The sequence below is a fragment of the Bactrocera neohumeralis genome, chromosome 6, assembly GCF_024586455.1.
Source record: "Bactrocera neohumeralis isolate Rockhampton chromosome 6, APGP_CSIRO_Bneo_wtdbg2-racon-allhic-juicebox.fasta_v2, whole genome shotgun sequence".
NCBI lineage: Eukaryota > Metazoa > Arthropoda > Insecta > Diptera > Tephritidae > Bactrocera > Bactrocera neohumeralis.
The window spans coordinates 40,085,575-40,111,910 of NC_065923.1; the positions used below are offsets into that span (position 1 = coordinate 40,085,575).

The following is a 26,336-nucleotide window of genomic DNA, read 5'->3' on the forward strand; positions in this document are numbered from 1 at the left end:
CAACCTCGGCTTTAAAATCACTGCAATAGGCAGGATGCCTGAAACTGAGGTTGATAGAGAGTTCCTGACAATACCCCTCTACCAAGCTTCTACTCAAGCTTTGACCCATCCGTAAAGAAGCTTATTGCAATCTCCTTGAAGCAATTTAAATAGGGAAGCATTTTGTCTACTACCAAGGGAAGGAATATTAATAAAAACCTTAAGCAAACTTTTAACTTTGGCTGGTGCAGACTACGATATCTATGGTTGTAATGCTTTTAAATATTATGAATACCGTATTTGGTACAGTGGATTAAAACACAAAAGACTGAAGGGGAGCATTCATTAAATTTTACTCAAAAAGTGTGCCGACTGGTCCAGTTTCTGGATTTTTGCCACAAGCTCAAAAATTTGTCGCTTTATTTTTTCTATCTAACAGGTCAATTTTAAATTCCCCGGCAAGAGACGTAGGTGGCGCTACTAGAAACCTTCAACACGCGCGTATATAAATTTGACAGCTGTCGGATCATTAATTTGTCAATTATATCTTTTTGGGTGAAGCAACTTTTCTTATTTTGTTGACTACTTTGGAAAAGGAAGGACCATCAACAGCGACAATTACATGGCATTATTGGAGCAAGGACGGCCGAATTTAAAGAAAAAGAAAGTGCAGTTTCACCAAGACATCGCATCGCGTCACAAGTCAGTGAAAACAATAGCCAAAACGCATGAATTGGGCTTCGAATTGCTTCCGCATCCAGCGTTATCTCCCGATGTGGTCCCCAGCGGTTATTTCCTGTTCTCAAATGTTAAATGAATGCTCGCTGGGAAGAAATTTTCGTCGAATGGAGAGTTGATCGCCGAAACTAAGGCCTATTTTGAAGCAAAGAATGGTAACGAAAAGTGAAGGGTCGTTATGATCAGTGTATCACCTTTGAAGAGAACTATGTTGAATAAGAAAAAATATGGAAGGACGGGAACTTTTTAATGGACCTGTTATTTTTACAAAATAAATGATTAAAATATTTGAAAATTATGTAAAAATTTCGATTTATATTTTTCTTAAACAAGCGCTGTAAAGCTCAACTACAACTGCTACCAAGAATTTCATATTCGAGTTTTGATACTAAGTATAATTTTGATAGAGCAGTCAACCACACTGAGATAAAGTTGATACCACAAAAAAGTTGTAGTTTGCTAACATTAGAACCGATTTTTTTTTGACGGATTGAGTGGACGATATCTATAATTCCAAATTTCAGAACAATAACCAAAATGTAGTTGAGTTGAAAACGGTAATAGGCGCTGCCATTTTAGAATATTTAAGGGGGTATTCTGGTTTAGAAGCCCGAATTTTAGGTATTTTTTTTTGACGCGATAAAAAAAAATCAAAAATTATTTTGAGTATCCATTTTTTTACATGCTTTTTATTGATATTCTAAGAATACAAAACATAAATAATATAAGAAAAAAATTAAATTTAAAAAAAAAACTGCAGGTCGGCGAAGTAGAGACTGATGAAACAATGGCTTGTCCTGGTGTGCAGGATATAAATCCTTTCCGTGACCTAAAATGAAAATTTATGCGAAATCCGTGAAGAGTAAAAGTGTAGTTATCGCACTACGAAACGTTTTTGAAAAAAAAAAAAAATTTTTTTACAAAATGGTGGAGGTTTGAAAAAAAATTTCGTATTTTCCCTGTTTTTTGTGGTTCGGAATTTTTTAAAAATAAAAAAAAATTCTTTCGAAAGCTTTTCGTAGTGCGATACTATAATGTATAAGAAAGCTCTGTGTAAAATTTCAAGTGAATCGGTTGAGTAGAACCTGAGCTATCATGCACACCGTTACTAGAAAAGTAGTTATGAGAAAAACGAGTTTAAAGTTTGAGAACTAGTCGCGCGCAGTCGGAGTCGGAGTCGGAGTCGGACTCACAAAATGAGCTGTAACTCGGAAAATAATTTGAATTTCGAAAAATCCTCTTAGGGACATTTTCTTGAAGGATTATACTATAAAAATATGCAAAAAAAAAATCGATTTTTTCGAATTTCTAAACCAGAATACCCCCTTAAAGTAAATCATAGCACAAAAGAAAAACATAAATACAGTTAGAAAGTATATTAATGTTAAATGTTTTATTTTACATTTCGTTGACTGAATTTCAACAACAATTTCTGTAGATATTAATTAAAATTGTTAGCATTTTCGGCATTTTTTTACGAAGCACCCTGTCTACACTAGCTATTGCAGGGCGTTTATCACTGCCATATATATATTTCCGAGAAACCTTGTTTTCTCCAAACATGCGTGTGTTAAAAAAATAAATTTTCATTTACATTATAATTCTGGAATTGTCTGGCAACGCTACAAATCAATTTTGTCCGTTGTATTGTTTGCTGCCAAGCTGTTGTTGTTTTTTTTTTTGTTATTTTTGCTTCGCACATAATTAGCGCCATAATTAAAGCTGATGCTGATTACAGTTATTACAACAACTATACAGTACTTATGAGATATGTATGCACTAGCTGTCACTAAAACACATTCATTTATTTAATTTTTGTATGGTTGAATGTACGTATGTTTGCATGTTTATGTACACACTTACACATGTAATATGGCGTTAACACATCTATACACTATGCACATAGTTGCCTAATATCTATACATATAATGTTGTTGGGTATGCATATATACACAAACATAAACTAAACATATACATGTGTACACACATAAAGTCACACACATACAAGCGTATATTAATTTTTAATTACATTGAATGCAGTCGAGTGACTTGTCGACTGCCGCCATTTTGCCTAAGCATACATTTACATATACATGGTTACATATACATATATTGACTTAACACTAAATTTACATTATCGTATACATACTTACATATAACAGATTTTTAGTTGTTTTGCCTTAAACTAGTTAGCTATACAATACGCCTGATTTAGGACATTACATTAAATTAGATATTGACTTCAATGGTTTCACATTTTTCCTTTCTACGCCTAAATGCTTAATTCATTTCACCTCCTCTCCTCTACACACTTCCACTTGCAATTTACAATTTTTTGATTCGACTGTCTTGCTCCACACGACTGTGCTCCGCTAATAGCGTGTCCAGCTGTTGCGTCTGTGATGTCTGTACGGTATACTTTTAGGCGTTTCGTCCTCCTCCTCTATCACCTCGTTGTCGTTGTTCGTGTCCGTCTGTTGTTTGAGTCTAACAAACACCATTTCGAATTGTTTTCGCAGCTTGTTGCGCAGTCGCCGGAATTGCATTAGCTATCACGTGCCCGTCGAGAGGTCGTCTTTCAGCCACTGTGGTATGGGTCGTGAGCCCAACTTCTTCAACAGCTTCACCAGCGCTGTGTTGTGGCTGAGGTAGTAGCTAAATGGAGGAGAAAAGCAAGAAATGATGGATTAGTAAAACAGTTGCTGAGAAAATACTTTATTAAAAATGTGAAAAAATAATATTAAACGAGGCAGAACGAGCCTATAGTTAATAACACCCTTCATTCAGATAATGTTCCTGGTATATTTCAATAAGGATGTGTAGACAGAAATGCAGAGAACTTTAGAATAACATTTGTGAGATTTGCGTGAATACAGATTGCTGACCGAAGACGCTGTCTCAACGCCAAAGCTACGAATAGGCATACATATAGAAACATAAGGACAGACTTACAAACGACGCCATATTTTTTCTCGCTCTTTTTACATTTCTCTTCAGTAAGGTTTGCCATTTCATCATGGAAAGATATATGAACCAACAACGAGTCGAAATTATTAAAATTTACTACCGAAATTCGGAGTCAGTGGCCTCAACTTTAAGAGTGCTACGATTAGAACGATGAACAGATCAACAATTGAGCGTCTAGTGGAAAAATTTGAATTCACAAAATGTTCCCAAGCCAGTGAGACAAAGACGTGCCCGTAGTGTCGAGAATACAAGTATTGCTGATTGCAAATCAGACTCTCACACGTCGTTCTCAAGCGTTGTGCATTTCTGTGACGTTGTTGTGGCGAATTTTGCGAAAAGATATTTGCCTACATCCTTACAAGATCAAAGTGACGCAAGAAATGAACCACCAGAATCGTCGCATATTCGTCAGTTGGGTTGAGCAACGACTTGAACATTTTCCGGATTTTTATCGAAAAATCATCTTCAGCGATGAGGCTCATTTCTGGCTGAATGGCTTCGTCAATAAGCAAAATATGCGTTATTGGTCAGACAGCAATCCACACGTACTCCATGAGTCACCATTGCATCCCGAAAAAAGCTACGGTTTAGTGCCGTTTAAGGGTCGGCGACGTCATTGGGCTGTACTTCTTCCATGCTGATTAAGACCGGCACGTTACTGTGAATAATAACCGGATATTTTTGACCCGAATTGGATGATATTGACTTGGACAACATGTAGTTCCAACAAGATGGCGCCACAAGCCACACGCGAATGTCACATTTGATTTATTAAAAACCAAGTTTGGTGACCATGTTATCCCAAGGAATGGCCCAGTCAATTGGCCGCCATACATAATGGCGAATCGAATGTACTTTCACAGGATTAAAGAATTTCATTGGTATCCCAAATCGTTTCTTGTTTTATTTAAAAAACTTTGTTAGAGCTTTTATTGAAAACCCCGTTAGTTGGTGGAACTGTCAAAACCATGAAAATACTGATTACAGATTTGAATTGCTTACTTTGTCGCAAGTCGTTTTAGACGCAGTTTTTAATTTTCATTGATTTGTCGGACTTTGTTTAAATTTTTGCGTAAAAAATAATCGGTCGGTGACTTTGGTCTATGGTGAATCATTACGTAAAACAAGAGTTTCGTCGCAGATTCCCAGATCCTTTGGATGACCGTTCCGACGCCTACTGGTGAAACACTGCGACGTTTAGCCGCTCGCCTCGCAGAGACTGGCACAACGTGAGATGCTGCCAGGCGTGGCAGACCCCGGAGTAGCCGTTCTGCAGAGAATATTGCTGCTGTTGCCGAGGATGTCATAGAAGCGCCGTCGACATCGACCAGATGACGTGCCTCGCAAATGGGTATCAGTCGACGGTGTTTACAGCGAATTTTGGTACAAGATTTGAAGATGTTTCCGTACAAAGTCCAGACGGTGCATCAGCTGTTAGCTGCTGACCGCCAATCGCGTCTAGTATACGCTCAAGTCATCCTTAATCACCACCAAGAGGAAGATGATTTTTCATCAAAAGTAATCATGAGTGATGAGGCCCATTTCCATCGGGTACGTAATAAGCAAAATTTACGCTTCTGGCGCACTGAAAATTCGCGTGTAACCCACGAAGAGCCATTACACCCGCTCAAAGTTACTGTATGGTGTGCTTTTTTCGTTGGAGGAGTCATTGGACCTTTTTTCTTCGAAGACGTCGCAGGCCAAACGGTTACTGTGAGTGGAGAGTGGTGAGCGCTACAAAGCAATGGTCAACGAGTTCTTTTTGCCGCAACTTGATGAATTGAGATTGGAAAACATGTGGTTCCAACAGGCGGGTGCAACGGCACACACTGCACGTGCCACAACCGATATGCTGAAGGATGCATTTCCCAGGCGCCTAATCTCCCGTTTTGGCGATTTGCACTGGCCAGCAAGATCGCCTGATTTGACCGCTCCAGACTTCTTTTTGTGGGGCTTTTTAAAGTCGCGGGTTTATGTCAACAAGCCTCAGACTCTTGCAGCTCTTAAAGAGAATATCCGTCAAGAATGTGAGGACCTATCGCCGGAAGTTCTGACCAAAGTGATGGAAAATGCCATAAAAAGGGCTCAAATGGCAATCAACTGTGGCGGCGGCCATTTACATGATATCATATTCTCGACTTGATGTAAAAAAATTTAAAATAAAATAAAATAAAAATAATCCACAAGCAGAATGAAAGTTTTTCATTTTTTAAAAAAAAAAATTACAGCCAAAAAACATCGGAAGGTTATTTTTGCGCCACCTTGTACTATTGAAGAGAAAACCCATTTGGTGTACTGTTCTGGAATTAGCAAAATATGTCGGCGCCAAATAAATTTTAACCATTATTATTTAATATTGATTGGAGTAAAAATAATTAAATCTTTAATTTTTTTTTATTATTGTTTTTAATTAAAATTTATATAATTTATTTTATTTATTTTATACTTATGACTGTAATACTTCTACTTTATTTTATTTAATTTGATTTTTTTTCATTTACTTCTTTCAACATTGTTTGCTAGTCAAATATTCTATTTAACCTCAATTATGAATTTAAGCAGCCATAATAATTACATAACTCATTCAGTAAACACCATTAATCACCGGTTAATTAAAAGTTGTGCTGCTCGCCCATACGGCTGTGGGGCAATATGCACCTATGTATATACATATATGCATATGTACATATATGTTATTTGTAGCAATTATGACTAGCTGCACATGTGTGAGTGTGCCATTATTATGAACGTTACGGTACTTCGTTGCAAAAGCGAACTTTATTAAAATCCACGAAATTAATCCAATTTTAATTAAGTGGACATTATTAGGGAGCGCCAGAGACTGACGGCGCATAAAGAATGTTGCAACAAAAACAACATTTAATAATCACAACAAAGGCATGATGCTACTGGGGTTCCATAGCATATACTATATTTTAAGCTCACAGCAATAAAAGGCAACACAGCATTTGAATATGGTGCTCTCTGGATCGAAAAATGTTCAGTTTGTATGACAGCTGTATGCTCTGGTGATCCGATATCGGCGGTTCCGACAAAGACAAAAGGACGTGTGCAAAATTTCATACCGATATCCCAAAAACTGAAAAACTAGTTCGCGTATATACGGACTGACGGACTGACGGACAGACTAGATCGACTCCTCCTGGGTTTCCGACATTTATTTTTGGGTTTTACGAACTTCTTGGAAAAGTTAATATATCCTCAAGGGGTTAGGTGGGTTTGAAAATTTCAAAAAGTCTTATTAAATTCTACACCACCTGTAGAATACTGTCCTAAATGTTCAAGTTGATCCGAGTAATAGTTTCGGAGATACCGCCTTGAGAACTTGGGCGCTCGAGGCTAGCTAGGCTAAGTGAGTGAAACCCACCTAACCCTTTAATGAACTCTTCGCGGGGAAAACGAATTACTCCCTACTCGTATCTCAAATAGTGGTATAGGAACTTTGATGTGAGCCTCTTAGTATGTTCCGAAGAGAGATTCTGTAAAATATGTATACACTTTTTTGAGTTGGCAATGGGAGTATTAGATATTCCTAGGTCTAAAAAAGCTTTATGCACTACAAACTAGTAGTAGTAAAGGTTATGTGATGCTTGACAGTTGTTAAAACCAAGCTACGAAGAAAGGCTCCTAGTATGGCAATAAGAACTAATGATTGTAGGACTAGATAAAACAAGATGGCTAGACGAGGATTGCACTGCGACCTTAGGTCTATTGTGCCCTCTGCTAAATCACAACGACTCACCTGGCCACAGCATATTGATAAATTTCAAGGTGCTAAAGAGACAATGTGTTCTCTATCTAGAAACATGGATACTAGTGCCTTTATCCTGCATCTGCAAACTGCTATGCAGTCAATTAGCAGGTAGGTGTTCTGGAGTTTCAAGCTCCCTGTCGCAGAACGGGCAATTTGCGAAAGAAGCTAAGCTCATGTTGTAGAAGTGCTTCTTCAGCTTGCAGTGGCCAGTGTAGAAAGCGACAAAGGCTGAGTTCGTCCCTGAGGAGGTTTACATATTCCTTTAAGGTTGTAGCCACCCATTAGCAACTTGGCATGGCACATACCTTGGAGTTGTTGCAAATACCTCTCTCTGTCTACCCTTTTTTTCTTGCGGGGCAGCTTCTTTCTGGTATGAGGACCCGCCGCGATGAAGGGTTCAGGTCCCACCATGTTAATGCACTCATTAGCCAGTTCATTCCCGGCTATACCTTTGTGACCGGGTACCCAGATGAGGTGCACTTGATTACATCCTACATTCTTTTACCAATAGCGATTTGCTTCCATAAGCAGAGATTGTTTTAAGTGCCTCTTGACTATCGCTCAGTATGGTTATACGTTCGTTGCGTTGAAGGTTTATCACTATGCACAAACTTATGGCAAAGACTTCTGCCTGAAAAATGTTCGGAAAGCTTCCCATAGGTAGGAAGGACTAGCTTTAGCATAACAGAACTTTTAGAAGGTCGTATTAAGTGCAGTAGGAATTTCGATGGAGTTGAATAAAAGTAGTCAAATTCACTCGTATTCGGGGACGTCATTGTTTAAAGGAGAAAAATGGAAAAATATTCAACATTTTTCGATAAAAAAATCAAATTTACTTTAGAAATCAATACGAAGCTTTACATAAGAGCCCCTGTAAGGCATATAGCTATATAGGAACATATATATGTAGGTTCCATAGTAGAATCGTACGTACTCATATAGGTATCTAAAGTCGCACAAAATGACAAGCTTTCACGTGCTTGCCATAGCCGACAGGCAACACCGAGTGCGACTAGAAGTGAAGTGGATCAACAGCAACCAGCAAACTGAATGGGGAACTTTAAAAATGAATGAAAGCAGAAGTTGGAACTGTCACTGCAGGATGCCGCACACTGGCCGTCGTGCGATAACCAACACGCGGGCAGCACTGATAGCCGGAAAAGTGCTGCGAGAAAAGGTTGAAAATAAAAGGCAGAAGAACCGAACATGTCGACCAAGCGACACGTGTGCGGCTGCGCTCGCATACAAACACACATGCGAGATATATAAGCGACGTAGACAACTTTTGTTTGCACGCCGCAAAAGTGCCGGTGAGGTGCCAGTCAAGCGTTGAGCTGGCAAGGCTGGCGAAACAAAAACGGAAAAGCAATTTAGGAAACAGTGAAATGCACTTTGCCTAAACCAACGTCGCAGCAGCAGCAGCGGCGACGGCATTTTGCTGGCAAGCGATCAAGCATGCGAAATTGAGCAACAACAAAAACATCAAAAATAAACAGGCAAACCATTTAGATTTATTGAAGCATACACTCAGGCGCACACGAGCAGTATGTAAATGCCACGCAATCTCAATTGAATTTCGACATGCTGCAGCAACCACACACAGCAATCGAAGTTACGCCGGCATCTGCGGATCGAAAGTGCGTAGAGCCGCAACGCCAGTTTGCACTTCACTCGGCCACTCAACAATCGGCGCGCATTCCGACATTTCACACATCAATTGTTAGCCAATTGTAGACGCCCACACCAGAGATATGTTGGCAGCCAAGCCACACTAAACACACACACACACACACGCAAGATAATACTCACCGCTGCAGCAGCTTGGCGCTGCGCTCGTCCATCGACGGATATTGACGGCCCTTCGATTTGCCCAAACATTTATTGCGCTTCTCGCTGAGTGCCTGACAGAAGAATCCCTTCTTCGCATCGAAGCGCAAATGATTCGAATAGTCGAGCGTCGGTTGTATTTTGAGGAAGCGCTGCAAATCGTTCATCACATCCACCGGGTTGAGTCGTAACTGTTCGCCATCGATGATATGCAGTTGTTGGGCGGGATAGTAGGCCAGCCAATGCTCCAGGTGTTGTGCGTATTTGCCGGGATTCAGGCAGCGATTACGTAAATCCTTTAGAGCTTTCGGCGCCGAATCGCTGGCTGTGATTACCTGTGAAGAGCGGAGAGCAATATTTTAGTGTCTACAGTTATTAGCGCTTAATGGGATTATTGTTGGTAAAGTGCAATTTATTAATTTTTTTTGAAACAGAAAGCTTTAATTTATTAAATAATTATAATGATACTTATGGAATTGATTCTTAAATTAAAGGTTAGCAAGAATTTCACGTTATTTTCTGTCTCTCTGAATACTCGTTAAACATATTAAGTTCAGTGAATTCGGTTCTGCATTGCATGCCCTCCTAACCATGGAAGGTTTTTGAGCTCTGTAAGCAATATTTTATAATTCAATGGTGGTTTCGAGTTTGTTTTGATTGTTAAGGCCAATTTAGAGTCCTCAAATGGCCTATTTTTGAAATTTTTTCTGGATGTAAATTAAACCCATCTTGAAACCCAGTAATGAGTCTCAAATTACTGGATAATATTCGACCGAATGGACCACGTCCAGCACGCACTGAAGAAAATATAGCAGCCGTAGCTATACACGAATATCTTGGAGAGTCGATTCGACGCTGTTCGCAGCAACTCGGACTGAAGTGAGAAACGACTTGGCGCATTTTACGTCGAGATCGTAAATTGAAAGCGTACAATATGCAGCTTGTGCCAGAACTGAAGCCGCTCGACCTTACCCAGCGACATCGTTTCGTTTTTGGACTTTTGCACATTTTCACGAAGATCCAAGGGTTTCGAGTCAAATTTTGTTCAGCGACGAAGCCCATTTCTGGCTCGATGGGTATGTAAACCAGCAAAATTTCCGCATTTGGGACTAACAACAACCAGAAGATATTTAAGAGCTGCCATTTTATTCAGAGAAAACAATGGTTTGGTGTGGTTTGTGAGTCGGTGGAATCATCGGTTCATATTTCTCCAAAAATGATACCGGTGAGAACGTAACCGTCAACGACGACAGTCATCGCTCTATGATAACCGACTACTTGACGCCTGAAATTGAAGCTCATGATCTCGGCGACTTTTGGTTTCAACAAGATGGCGCCATTTCCCACACATCGCATCAATCAATGGATTTATTGAGAGAACATTTCGGTGAGCAGATATTTCACGCTTTGGGCCGGTGGTTTGGTCACCAAGATCGTGTGATTTCACACCGTTAGACTTTTTACTTTGGGGATATGTAAAGACTAAAGTCTATATGGACAATGCCGCTTCGATTCAAGCCTTGAAGCAAAACAACACGCATATGATTCGCCAATTACCAGTCGAAATGTTCGAACGAGGTATCGAAAATAGCACTCAACGGATGGACCATCTGCGACGTAGCCGCGGCCAACAATTGAAAGAGATAATCTTCAAAATTAAATGCCAAAGAATGTTTTTTGAAATGGTAACAAACATTCTCCATTAAAATTTAATTATTTTTCCTTTAAAAAGAAGTAGGCAGACTATAAATGGATCACCCCTTAGAAAGAAATCTACAAGTAATTTATCATCCAGTTATATAATTGAGTACGTAAATAGTTTTATATTGATATATTGATATAAATTGACAGCTACTAAGCTTATCTTGAGAATCATCCTCTTGAAAAAGTCCTCCATGACCAACGGTGTACAAGGAATTTGTTCTATTTGGAAAAAAATAACCTTGCTAGGTCTAAGAAACATTTCTTGTGAACGAGCTTCATTTTTTTCTGATTGGTTGGCATGACATCTGTCAAACAGATCAAACATATTCAATAACTTTACAGTCATTCAACAAACTACATCACATTTTTTATGGAGGCATATGATGATCATGCGCTATCAGTCATATTAAATGTTGCACAACAAACAATTTCAGGCCGTTTTAAAGCTTTGGGAAAAATCCAAAAGTGTGAAAAATGGGGACACATAAACTGAATGAGAGATAAAGGGAAACCCGAAATTTTGCATAGAACTGTCACTGGCGTTGTAAATGGATCAATTTTAAGAATCCTGAATGGAGAAAATCATGGGTTAATCCGGGGCAACCATCGACATCGACTGCAAAATTGAATCGGTAAGAAGGCAATGTGGTTAGTGAGATCAAAAGGGTGTGGTATATTATGAACTTCTAAAACCTGGTGAAGCTGTTAATAATAATCGCTACAGCCAACAAATGATAAGTTTGAACCATGCATTGAACGAAAAACGACCAGAATGGGCCAGAAGACACGCCAAAGAAATTTTGTAGACAAAGCTAAATCGGTTCAGGATATAATCATAGTACTTGAGTACTACCCCACCCGCCGTATTCACCAGACTTGGCTCCTTCTGATTACTATTTGTTTTCTCGATGGGACACGCATGGGCTGAGCAGTATTTCGATTCCTACGCAGAAGTCGAAAATTGGATTTTTTGATTTGCTTTAAAAGACGAACATTTCTATTGGCCTGTGAGTAAATAGCAATGGCCAACACTTTGAATATTTTTTTTTACTTTCCCATACAAAATTAGTATTTAAGTTTCACAAAAAAAAATTAATGAGACAATACTTTTTTCGGAGTTGATCTTTTTGACAGATGTTACTTTATAATATTTCGGGAGTCGGCAACCTAATTTAGCAAGCCGGCAACTCACAAATTGATCGTAAGCTTTGTCATTTTTGATCGTATGCAAGCTCAGAACGCTTTGATATACGAGCTCTATTTGTGTTGTTTACAGTAACTTAAAATATTCATCTCGAACAAAAAATGGAGTTAAGTCGCGAAGATTTTCGCGTATTATTTTTTACAAATTTTGACGTGAGTTAACTCAGCAACATTACAGAGAGGAGCTTAATTCAATTCTTGGCGATAAAGCTGCATCAAGGATCAGTATTTACCAGAGGTCATACCATAAATCACTCCAAGAAGAATTTCGTGAAAGTTGTCCAAAATCAGTTGTTGTTGTTCAAGTTGTGACATGTGTAGACGAAAAGAATCGAGTCGATAAGGATTTGTAGCTGATTCCAAAGTTAAAGACTACACTTGGACCACCAAACACTAAACTTTCGAAAATCCGAAAGCTCTTAGATATGAATCTGAGTTATCGGCACAGTGATGCGAATCAGTCAAGACTATACATACTTTGATCTTCTAATTCTCCACTCGTTAGTTTACTTCAATATCTAAAAGTGTGAGTTCTAAGGTTTTTCAGCGTGCTGATAGTGAATATGCGCTTAAAGACAAAAAGAGTGAACATCTTGGTATGAAGTGGCTGTGGTTTAAGATATACATAATTATAAGCTTTTTGAATATATATACATAGATTCGTAGCTTTAGGAAGGCGAAGAACATACCCATCTATCGCTGAATCTATCTATTTATAACCTTTTATCATGAAATCAATTATGAACAAGAATTTATTTACAGAAAGTAAATTTAATTTCACTTTCGAAAGCAATTTGTAACGGTAAGCTTTCCGAAAAGATTTCATACTCACCAGATGCACTCTAGTGGAATGACAGCCCTCTTTTAGAAGATATGATTTTACCTGGCGCTTCTAACCGCCCGACACAGATATTTGGTAACAACAAAAAGTATATGTGTATGTCTTCCAATTTATACTGACCATATATAAATGGCCAATACCAGCAGCCAGACCGCGCTGACCGGTGCCACAGTTGTATGAGAGCAAACCACTAATTGACGTTAATTAAAATCAAAAATCAGAAAACGAATATTCTCACACACACACACACACACACACAACCATAACTATAATTATGTATGCACACATACGAAGGTTGCTATATATATTTCTGGCCTAATAATGCAAATAGGCATATTTATCAACGAAAATGTTTTTTTTTTTTTTTGTTTTTGTCGATTGCTCTTTTGTTTCGGGCTCATACGCATAGATCCATGATTCGTCACCTGTGACGATCTTATAAACGTCTTTTGAAGCACCGCGATCGTATTTTTTCAGCATTTCTTTACACCAATCCACACGAGCCTTTTTTTGAGCGATTGTCAAATTGTGCGGGATCCAACGAGTCCAAACCTTTTTTACGGCCAGGTGTTCATGCAATATCGAATGTATGCTGGTGGGAGAAATGCATAGGCATGCCTCTATCTGAAGGTATGTTACATGACGGTCTTGCATTATCAGTTCACGTACAGCATCGATGTTTTCTGGCACAACGGCTGTTTTTGGACGACCTTCACGGAATTCGTCTTTGAGCGAGCGTCGGCCACGATTGAATTCGTTGTACCAGTTTTTCATAGTGCTATAGGATGGTGCTTCATAGCCATGCAAAGATTTTAGTTCATCGATGCACTCTTGTCGTGATAATCCACGTCGAAAGTTGTGAAAAATGATCGCACGAAAATGTTCACGAGTTAATTCCATTTTTTGGCCGAGATGAATTTTTTAATTCCCTATAAATAAAACAATTCACGATTAAATGACAAAACGTTCTGAGTGATGTTATGCTAAAAAATGTCAAACTTTCCAATGGAAATGTCAGATTGCACCTGGCAACACTTAGTGCTGCCCTAGGCCAGAATATATATAGCAGCCCTCGTATTAGCCTTTAATAAATATTTTCAGCTATGCACACTCACATATAGCCACAATTCTGAAATTTGCCAGTTGTAAGTTGTTGCAAGCATGAACTTAATAAATAGCAGCCACTTAATTTTGCATGCAACACACAAACAACCACATGCATGTGTCCGTGTGTTGCTGTAACTGCAATTGTGTGTATGTAAATTAGTATTGAACAAAATTGTAGTTTACATGGTCATTACCACAATTCCGATTAAATTGAAATATTTGCAACATTTTGCTTAGCTCGTAATCAGATATTCAGCTTTTACTGATTGCGGTTCTGCGGTCAGCATTGGTCATGGAGATGGCACTGGCTGATACACACAGCGCCGATATAATAACGATTCTGATAACCAGCTTACATATGTACATATATCTACGCTGGATAGATGTATCAACAATTATCTATTGTTGCCATATAAGTAATTATTTTGTAATCAATAACTGCAACTACATTTTGGGTCATATCGATTTTTTGGGAGCAAATGCTTTGATTGCTATTGTTAAATAAGCCAATAAACCATAATTGCATACAAATGCCCCTGAAAAGTTCAAAAGGTTTTTGATGTCAAAGGCAATTTGAAAAAAAAAAGGTTAATGGTGTCAAAAAAATTCAGATTTTAGTGTTGTAATTCATGAAGATAATCATCATACACATAGTCGATGGCTGGCAGGCAGACTGCAAGACCACTGCTGATGGATTTTATCAAAGTGCGGCTTCTTTTCGTTGGAAGGTATGCATTTACTTCGATGACAGAACTGTTACACAGCTCTAGAGCTCAGCCTGTGAGACTCTGAGTGTGACTTAAAAGATCCATTGAATCGCTGGCTCTTAGAAAGGCTCATATCGCCATAATGATAGGGTATAGACCTAACTGGACAATTTGTCAAAGATGCAATGGGGAAAATGTGAAGAACACATCTCACATCATCCCGGTTTGCTTTTGCATCTCGGTTGCCATACTCTCTACGGCGAAGTGCGTGGAACTGATTTGAGCCGACTCAATAAATTTATGTTTGTCTCTAGGCGTATTATCGATATGTGGCGGTCATTTAGATCCATATCTGGAATTCTGGGCATCGCAACGGATCTCTAGTTGTTCACGTGTGATTATTCATGGTCTCACACGAAATCAACCTACTTACATAACCCAATCTAAAAGGTAACTACAATATTTTGGTAAAAATTTTGGAACGAAAAATTATCTTAAGAGTGAAATGGGGAAATTTTTGGCCTGAAGTGATTGCTTTAAGTATAAAATGTTCGACTTAGCCACTCTTTACTTCTTACTTTTTTAAAACTATTAACAATTTCATCAGTTTGACCATAAGTTTTAAGTATTACTTAAAAAGTAATTAAAATAAATATATATGAACAGGAAAAAATGGAGAGTTGCCGCTATATAGCACAGGCTATTAACTCCTAAAGCTACTTATAAGTACTTGTCAGGGAGGAAAAAAGCATGTGTGTGTGTAACGAAAATTTTTTTTGGCTGTTCATGGGATCAGAGTCCCATATTTTTGAACATTAGTTCTTATGTAAAATTGAACGAGGAATCGAACGGAAAAATCAATTTTGAAAAAAAGTTGGTGAAAAAGCACAAAAAATTGCTTTTTTTTGGAAAAAAAATGTTTTTTTTTGTGGATTTTTAAATTTTTTTTGGATTTTAAAAATATTTTTATCAGAAATCTGAGAGTTTTTTATATAAAATTGTATAACTTCAAAATTTTTTGAACTCAATTTTCAGGTCGTTAAAAAATAAAAGAAATAATCATTTTTTTGTTTGATCGGAATACGGGTACAAAACCATGTCGCCAATTGAGGGAATGGCTCATATCTACTATTATAGTACGTTCACTTAAGTTTGTTTAGATATCTTACCTTACTAGGTGGACAGAAAATTTCATAGGCTGATACATACGGGGTATTCCATACCAAATTGACCACTTTTGAACCCGAGTTTGCTGAAACTTATCCATCCTTTTCTACCCTTTGGAAAACATTTTTGAGAATTTTTTCAAAATTTTTTGTCCAACTTCAAAAAAGTTATGAATTTTAAAAAAAAATGGCTTTTTTATTTTCAAATAGCCATAACTTTTGTAGAAATAGACTTTTGGGGACCTTTTCTTTTAAATTTTTATTTTTGAATGAACTTTTCGAAAAAACAAACGAAAAAAATTTAACACGATCAACTATAAATAATCGGTTTTTTTAAGTAAAAAATTTTTATTTTGTGAAGTTCACCTTTTTTTTTAAAGTAAAAAACTTCAATTAATTTCTATCCCTGCTAATAAGTGGGCCGTTTTTCATATTTTGTTTTATTTTTTTCATTTTTGAAAATTTAACAATTTTGTTTTAAATAAATTTTTTTGGAAGTTTGCCATTTTTTTTTTATTTTTTTTCCTCAAAAGAAAACTTCAATTAATTTGACAACTATATAAAAAAGTTCCGGAATTATTAGGGATATTATTGTCAAACTTTAATTGAAGTTTTTTTGAGGAAAAAAGTTGGATAATTTCAGCAAAATCTATCGGGTTCAAAAAGTGGTCGATTTGGTATGGAATATCCCATACTTAAATGACTTTTAAATCCATACGATTTTTAGACAGCCATAACCTTCAAAAAATACTTGCACAAATTTAACAGCTGTCCGGCACTTAGTTCATGAGTCGACAGTAAGCAGAGTGGACTTCTATATGAAATAATAAATTAAAATTCTATAAAAATTTTTTTTTTAAAAACCTTTTATTAGCTTCACTCAGTGGCACTCAAACTGTATGGCACTGTGAAAAAATGTTAACAGTTTGCAACTGTTGCAAAAAAAAAAACAAAAGCAGTACCGTAAAACTATGGAGCTAAAAGCAACGTAAAAACAATTAAAGAGTGCTGCTGTTTCTTCGAAACTACAAGCAAACATACATACATACATATAATGATTTATATACTTGTATATATGATACATAGTAACAGCACTGTTAGTATACATAAGTGTTCAACTATTCAGTTTTTTTTAACTATATTTATTTAGCCTACGAACCTTTCAGGCCACCTGTTATACGCAACAAATTCAAGCGAAAATTTTAAACTCATATGTGTGTATATACTTATTATTTCTAGAAAAGATGTTTTCTGACTTTCTCTAAGGTAGATAGATATAGATTTATGGATAAAAAGTCAGCCATAGGCATTGAGTTCCACATATTCGGTATCTGAGGGTAGAGCAGTTGTGGTTCGATTTTGAGAATTTCGAGACTCGAAATAAAATATCTTTAAGGCATTATTTGTAGTAGATGGTATCCCGTTATATTCATTAAGGGATTATATACCGTTAGAATATTATTTTCAAAAACTGTTATTTGTTGTTTTATTTGCTTACTGTACGTATATTTAAAAATACACACAGAAAATTTCAAATCGTTGCGGTTAATATTTTCGAAGTTACTCGCAAATTTGAAAATGCGTTTCAAAGTGCTTGGCCAAACTTTAAACGCGTTTTTCTCGAAATGGTGTTTTCAAACACGATGACCAACATTACATCTTTTTGGTTTTTTTATTTCAGTGGAATCAGTTCAGAGATGTTCCAAGAAAAACGTAGTTTTTGAATGGAGTTACTGGAGATCATCTGTAATTCCCTTTCAAATAAATATTTAAAATAATATTAAGTCTTAAAATACAGTTAAAAGATAACATAATATGTGTACACATTTTTGGATCAGTAAATTTAAAAGTTTTCTCAGAAAAAATTCTGGAAAATTCTCATTTTTTCGGCCTTCTAATTGTATATAACCTCTTAAGGCTTTATTTGTATACTGGAAAGTGAAAGAATCGTACGGCATTTAAAATTGAGAATTATGCGCATTTTCATAGGGTCACATAAGAAATTCATGCGCAAATTTGATGGAAATCGGTTGAATAGTTCCTGAGATATTGGATTTCATCCAAAGGGAGGCGATGCTACGCCCACTGACATATTTTGCATCGGCTTCCATTAAGAGCTTTCTTATCATCTTGGGTGTAAAATTTAATTTCTCAATAGTTAAAAAAAAACTATTATGCTCTCTTTGCAACATGTTGCGATAGTAAAATAAAAAAAAGTAAAACAATAAAATTATAAAAACAAATTATTGGTTTTAATGCTTAAAACACTTCAGCTTTAAACACCTGCAATAAAGCAGCAACAATTTCAAAGAAAAGGCAAGTCACATCTTCAAACACATTTTTCGCATATTTTTGAACCTACATACATATATGTATATATATATATATATGTATATATTTAAATTTAAATAAACTTCCAAGATATGAAAGAATGTGCCACTACATTTGTAATTGGCAGTAAATGCTTGAACGTTCAGCTACTGAATTTCCAACGCATCTGTAAGAAGATAAGTGTTAAATGGTCGAATGCACCGAAAAGTATGCAACGAATTTTCTATTGAATTTGAATTTCCAATTTGTAAGCGCATTTATTCGGTTTAAACGCACTCCATACACAAACACTCACACTCACACACACACACACACACACGCATACAAACAGATGTTGTTATGTGTGGCCAGAAATTGAGTTGATTAGGATTACTTCGAAGCCACAAATGCGCTTGCAACAACAGCAAATCAAGAAAATATGGCAAGCAGCAACGAGGTCGTGAGAAATTAATGGGATGAGTGAGTGAGTGTGTGTGGTGACCGGAAAGAAAAGCGACAAGAACGTTTAGAGTCAAGGTGTGGAGAGCTTGGCGGATGGCGAGGTGAAGTGCCATTGCTTGTATTGTGGTTGGAAATTGAAAAACTTTCAGACAATAAAGCCGAAAATTGTGCAACACGTTGCATGAAAAGGGAAAAAACACATAAAATGTGCTTTGGCGTGCAGAAACAGCAGGTGACACCCACACACACACATGCATACCTATGCATGTGGTCTATCAACGGTTTGCACGCAGTTGTGTGTGGTATGTCGGCAAGAATGTGTAAATTTGTACAAGGTGTGAATCGAGCAAGTCCATGTAATTGCGCCCCACTGACTGCGCACGCAAACACATCAGTCATTCTTGCTCAACTGCGTAGTTCTCACTCAGCCATGCCTGTTGGAAAATATTTCGCAATTTTTGTTTGCTCTTGTGTAACGTTGATTCAGATCACTGAAATATGGGGAATTGAAGGGAACGAGAATATTAAGTACAAATGTCGTATAAACTGATCTTGGCGGAGTCTAGTGTGGAAAATGATTGAAGATATTAATTAACTAACGTAATTCTCCTAAGCTGCCTTAGACCACCCAGCTCTCTCAAGGGTTGTTCGAGGCATCAGACCCAAAAGGAGCACCTCAGATCTAGGAACACAAGCAACACAGGGCATACCACAAAGTTACTTTGGTTACCAGCCGACATTGAAAAGGGCTTAATGGGGATCTAAGTGCGGTGGCCTGTGGTCTGGTGCTCCTGCCTTCCTTTTTAACCAACCAATCACTGGCTAGCGCTTTAGACTAATAGACCATATGTCAGAGTAGCGGTTTGACAGCAATTCAAGTAGATACAGAAGACAGGTGATGGCATACAAAAGCCACGAACAGACCGACAACCGCAAAAAGGAGAGGAAGACAAGTCGCTATAAGTGACAAAAGCTATGGGATGCGGCAGATAAAGGAAAATGCGGAAATGTCGCAGAAAACGCGGAGCACATCTTTTTCTCCTGCTCGAGGTATGAAGTGGGGAGAACCACCATAGAAAAGCTAACAAATGAAAGAATGACGTCCGACAACATAGTGAGCCAAATGCTGCAATAACAGCTGGTGTGGCTAAAATGAAAGAGTAGCTCGCAATAGCGCTCCGGAGAAGCATAAGACCATAGAATAACCCTGGACCTGCGGTACTGCCGTTAAGCACTATTTTCTAACATAGGATGCGAAGAGGCAATTATCGCCCAGCTTGGTCCTGCGAAGTAGTGCTTAACGGCGGTTCCGCAGGTCCAAATAAAAGCTACATCAGCCGATGTTAAGGGTTTAGTGCGTAGGCATACTGTTCCGCAAGTCCAGTATAGTTATTTAATAAGTTAATTAATTTAATACTAATCTGGCGTATGCTGCCAGTTTCACTCTGGCAGTGTCTTTAGAAGGTTCCTCCTTCGGGGGGAAAAAAAGGTAATGGTGTTTTTGGGAGTAGACTACTACTTTTAGAATAGTCTTCCTTTAGGGTTAAAGATATTGAAAATTAATTTTCTGAGTTTTTAAACTAGGAAGATTAAAAAAGTGGGTATTGAGATCTTTCTCGCTTCTAGGAACCTCACACTCTCCCAAAAGCAATCCCAAGCGACTTTATTTATTCAATAGACGAAGGTGCACAGACTAGACTTTACTATTTTTGGCAAGATCTTCCAATACCTAAGCGCTACCACTTAAGAGACCAATATATTTTGGGTCTAGCAGAAAGCAGCTAAGAAAGTTTTCTACCTGTCAGAACACCTCACTCTGGTAATTACAGTATTCTTCTTATTTTTTTTGGTATCCACCATATTCAGACATACACTCAGTGAGGAAATTCGTTTGCGGTGAATCACGGTTTTTGAAGCCAAGCACAACTTATGGCGGAAGAAGAGTTCCAGTTGTCTTGCATAGACCCCAAATTTCGTTTTATGTATTGTAGCAGACTAAACAACAACTTCTCCAGTCTAGACTCCGTCTAGGTGGCCGGACGACAGTAACCACCTCGTTTCGCGCCAGGAAAAACCCACTCACTCATCCTTATGATACAACATCGCCAACAAAGCTCATTTCCCGCATCTCCAGTAATTAGCTAAAGAATACTAATTTGTCTCAAGGATAAAACATCGGACCTTTGACGAAAATGCAGCAAAGGCCCAACTCAGTAGCAGATTACTGAAAAATTGTAAGGCTAACCGATACACAGGTTAACATTACTACATTCTTATAGTTGTTTTTGCGAAAACACTTTCAAATCTTGTTGTGTGCATCTTGATAAAATGTATCAAAAGTGGCACTATGACCAAGAAACTTTTCGTGGAAGTAGATGGTGATTAATTGTGGTAACCTCGTAAAATTCGTCATTTCCTTCTATGTCTTTTCTTTATAACAGAATTGTTTGTTATATCGAAACGGACCAGAGCCCCAGTGCCCTACTGCTAGCCACCTTTCTTGCGAGGCATCGGTGAGCGCACTCACTCAGGCATTAAACTGATTTGTGGTTTTATTTGCGTCTTACTGCATGTCATCTGCATTTACTTTACACACTAGTTCGGCTCTCGGAAATATGTGAAAAGCGTATGCAAACAATGGTGGCAACAAAAACAACAACAATAAAATAGCTACACTTATAAATAGGATTTGAAATGTGGCAACACAGGATCTATCACGTTGCAAGAGCTGACTGATAAATGTGGTTATATAAATGTGTATGTATGTGTGCATGTGTGGGTGTATGAGGACAGAGCAAATCGCATAACAATTTACTTGAAATGCACATAATTCGGTCATCTGTCGGAAAACCAGTTTGGAGAGATAATCCGAGCTTGAGTGCCAACAGCGGTTTTTGTCCATACATCATGCATTTGAAAGCGTGTGTGTGTGAGACTTAAGTTGTGGCGACAAGTGGACACTTTTAGTTAGAGCGGATGTCAGGAATAAAGCACTAAAGTATTTATCTGGATACATATGAAAACATGTTTAAACACTTATACAGGGTGCCACAAATCTTTATCGGCGTAGATAACGCTTACACAGTTATATCATCCGAAGCCGTTGTTTTCTTTTCATTGGGAGCATTTTTTTGCGTGGCGGGTCCCAAACCCAGCGCACAACCCTGGGGAAGGATAATTCGTATTCTCACTTTTGCTCGCCTTAAGCGGATGTTCTTTGGATACTTGTTCAGAGGATACTTGGTTTAAGACCGGAAGTCGTGAGCTTACCTCAAGTCATACAGTAACAAGAATTGTCAGAAGCAATGACTCACAAATTCCTAAGAAATGGCTGATATTCCAGAAGTAGATCCCACAATCTGCGCCAACTACCGTGGGATAAGCCTCCTCAACATCGCATATAAGGTTCTATCGAGCGTATTGTGTAAAAGATTAAAGCCCACCGTCAACAAACTGTTTGGACTTTATCAGTGTGGCTTTAGGTCTGAAAAATCAACAAATGACCAGATCTTCACCATGCGCAAATCGTGGAAAAGACCAGTGAAAAGAGAATCCATATACACCACCTGTTCGTGGATTTGAAAGCTGCTTTTGACAGCATGAAAAGGAACTGTCTTTATGTCTGAATTTGGTATCCCCGCAAAACTAATACGGCTGTGTAAACTAACATTGAAGCAATACCAAAAGCTCCGTCAGGATCGGAAAGAGCCTCTACGAGCCGTTCGATACCAAAAGAGGTTTCAGACAAGGCGACTCCCTTTCGTGCGACTTCTTCAATCTGCTTTTGGAGGAAATAATTTGAGCTGCAGAACTTAATCGAGCAGGTACAATCTTTTATAAGAGTGTACAGCTGCTGGCATATGCCGATGATATTGATATCATTGGCCTCAACAACCGCGCCGTTAGTTCTGCTTTCTTCAAACTGGATAAGGAAGCGAAGCAGATGGGTCTGGTAGTGAACGAAGGCAAGACGAAATATCTCTTGTCATCAAACAAACAGTCGTCGCACTCGCGACTAGGCTCCCATGTCACTGTTGACAGTCATAACTTCGAAGTCGTAGATAATTTCGTCTATCTTGGAACCTTCATTAACACCAACAACAAGTAAGCTACGAAATCCTACGCAGAATAACTCTTTCCAACAGGTGCTACTTCAGACTGAGTAGACAATTGAGAAGTAAAGTTAAGTCCTCTCTCGATGAACAAAGACTAAATTCTACAAGTCACTCATCATCCCAATCCAGCTATATGGAGCAAAGGCATGGACGATGACGACATCTGAAGAGTCGACGTTGCGAGTTTTCGAGAGAAACGTTCTGCGAAAGATTTATGGTCTTTTGCGCATTGGCAACGGCGAATATCGCATTCGATGGAACGATGAGCTGTATGAGATATACGACGACATTGACATAGTTCAGCGAATTAAAAGACAGCGGCTACGCTGGCTAGGTCATGCCGTCCGAATGGATGAAAACACTCCAGCTCTGAGAGTATTCGACGCAGTATCCGCCGGGGGAATCAGAGGAAAAGGAAGACCTCCTTTCCGTTGAAAAGACCAGGTAGAGAAGGACCTGGCTATCCTTGGAATTTCCCATTTTCGCCAAAAAGCGAAAAGGAAGAACGACTGGCGCACTGTTTTAAAATCGGACCTCGTTTATGCCAATAAAGAAAAAGTAGACTTATTAATTGACATACTATACTTGTTAGTTGAATATTAGGACCATAACATACAACAGTTTCCGCTCATTGCGAGACAAACTGACTCGATGTAACCATGCCCGTCTAGGTCGGTCTTTAGGTTTTCAGATATCGATCTCAAATTTCGCACACGTCTTTTTCTCCTTAAGCAGCTGCTCATTTGTCGGTACCGCAGATATCGGACAACTATGTATAGCATAAAGCTGGCATACAAACGGGCCGATGAAACTCAAGTCCTTATATGGAAAACTATTTAATTTGTCAAGATCTTTTCAAGAAATTTGGCAAAGGATATTGTCCAAAAAAACGCTACAATCTCCAAACGATTTGCTCAGATTGGATCACTATAGTATATAGCTGACCGATAAAAATCAATACAAAATTCTTATTATGCCCTTTTATGATATAAAAAAATGCAGCTGTGAATAGTATGATAGCTTCGGTGCAGAACAAGTTAATGTTTCTTGTTGTTTTTGTATCGATGGTTAAAGGATTCCACAAGACATCATATATACTAGCATATAACCTATTTGGTTAATTTGTATTTAAGAAAAAGTTTCGCAAGTATGAGTTCGTATATTGGCCCTTTTTGCACACTAATTTCTCGTTGATATCCACTGTGTTTGCTTCACTTAAGTACAATTATTCATGTCATATGGAACTGTGTTGATGGTTAAGACGCGTACCGATGATCGCAACATCGAAAACTATTACAAAGCGGAGACTTGTAGTAACTTTCGTGTGGGAAGCTCTGCCAGATCGAATATATTTAGATATATTTAATGAAAACTAAAAGATCTAGCTCCAGTGAGTTTTTTTGTGCCTGAACTCTTTCACTCACTTCTTCACTTATGATTGACTGTAACTGGATTGAATTTAAAACTATTTTTTATTAGTTCAAAAATATCTTCTTTCACCGAATCACCCAAAATTTGTCCCTCATCCCTGATATATTAAATGTACCAATAGTTATACGGATTTAATTTTCTTCAAGGTTACCACTGCAACGGTAAATCGTAATTCGGACCTTCATTACTTCTTCATTCAATCGAATCCTTGAGAACATGCATTCACCTGTATTCAGACAGCTGCAGACCACAAGTTGCACATTATCATTTACTCCATCATCATTCGCATCCGTGCAATAATTCAAGTGGCATGCGGTTTGAGTCCACTTCAAGCCTTCATACTGACGTTGGCAGGCAATCGATAGCACATACGTCCTTCGCTTCTGCTGCTGTTTCCGTCCAGTATATTCGGCACAACCACAAGCAGCAATAGCAGCCTGATGCAGTCGACAATGGCATTGTGGTAAGAAAATAGGATTTGGGAGTATATATGTGGCTTATGATTTTCCTGAGTCTTGCAAACACGCTTGACTTCGTGTCGACTGTGACTTATGTACATAGCTTAGCGAGTGTATGGCAACAATTCGAGCAGGAAATCTGCTGCTTTATATATTTATTTATATTGTATAAATTTTGTATACACCATACATACATATATGTATGTATATGTGCATATGGTATAGTATATTCATGTAGAATAATAGCCAAATTACTTGAGAAACTTAATTGAATGATAAATCAATCGAAGCAAGTGTTTAATTAAAGATGACAGATCAAGCACCAAGGAGTCATTTGTGCTTCTGGGTTGAAATTCCATAAATTGTTAAATGCTCTTAAATTTGAAACCTTTTCAGCTGCCATTTATGTGGTCAAGGTTTAAAGGCGAGTGAAAATGTTGCTGACAAGAGTGCTAGTTTGGGAAAGATGTAGGCGCAGACGATTAATAGGGTTTAACCGTGGCCGAGAACAGTCATCTAAATAATGCAATAACATGACGATATTTCTTCGCTGAAGCGCAGGCAAAGCTTATGATTTCGCCCTCGGTTTGATTAAAAACCGATACGAAGGCTTAAAAACCTCGGCAGTGCGGAACGATGGCTGAGTGAAACTCTACGCGCGACATATTACTGATAGACAGCATTATACAAGTATATTGGTACACCGGCGTCTCGAAAACACCGGAAGGCATTGGAGCAGGCGTTGCAGGACCGCATACCAAACTATCCATGCCAATACCACGTTTTCTGAGCATCTTTCAAGCAGTAGTCTTTGGTATAAGTCAGGGTGCAGAACTCAATCTCAACCGCAACTATCGCAACCATAGTATCGCTATACTTAGCGATAGTCAAGCGGCACTAAAGGCGATGTTATCGTATGAGGAACCGCTTATCAGTGTGCAGCCAGTAAACCTAATCTGCCGGGGCATAAAGAGGTAGCTGGCAATGTGCTGGCCGACGAACTAGCCGCTCTGCGGCAGCGTCCAAGATGATGGGGTCAGAGCCAAGCATTCACTGCTTCACAAGGTGGAAATTATCAACCTTATCCAAGACAAATTCCGTCTCCTTGTCGCGCTTCATGCAGGGCACTGGGCTCAGGAAGCACTTGTCCAACATGGGCATGGTCTCTTGCCTAAACTGCCAGTTCTACGACATGGAACAGGAAACTTCAGAACACATGATTTTGAATTGCCCAGCAATTTGCAGAAGCAGGGTCAAGACCCTAGGCTCCATCTACGTGGACAGGGATCACATCACTTCAGTCGAGCCCAACAGGCTCCTGGTGTTGTTCAGGATGATGGATCTTTGAGACCATATGTGATACAAGGGAGGGCACAAAAGACCATAGGTCGCAGGACAAAGCCTCAATTTTACTATCTATCTAAATAATGCAAACTGATCTGTGTAATGTCAATAAAGCTACACTTTAGTCTTTTACAAAGACCTTATTCTTACTAAACAAGACTTTTTCTCTATTTCTTCAATACGCCCTCGGAAAAAGATAACC

The 26,336-nt window shown here is 38.3% G+C and overlaps 1 protein-coding gene across 3 annotated transcripts in view; it reads right to left on the minus strand.

Annotated features, from left to right (window-relative positions):
* Positions 1 to 2,078: 2,078 nt before the first annotated feature.
* LOC126763573 (bifunctional heparan sulfate N-deacetylase/N-sulfotransferase) overlaps positions 2,079 to 26,336 on the minus strand; it is a 294,385-nt gene continuing 270,127 nt past the window's right edge. For all 3 annotated transcript variants that reach the window (XM_050481213.1, XM_050481214.1, XM_050481212.1), the window contains 2 exons: positions 9,269 to 9,621; positions 2,079 to 3,372 (listed from right to left, as the gene is read on the minus strand). In XM_050481213.1, coding sequence (XP_050337170.1) covers positions 3,270 to 3,372; positions 9,269 to 9,621 — 456 coding nt within the window. In that variant the 3' untranslated portion in view covers positions 2,079 to 3,269. The remainder of the gene's footprint in view (positions 3,373 to 9,268; positions 9,622 to 26,336) is intronic.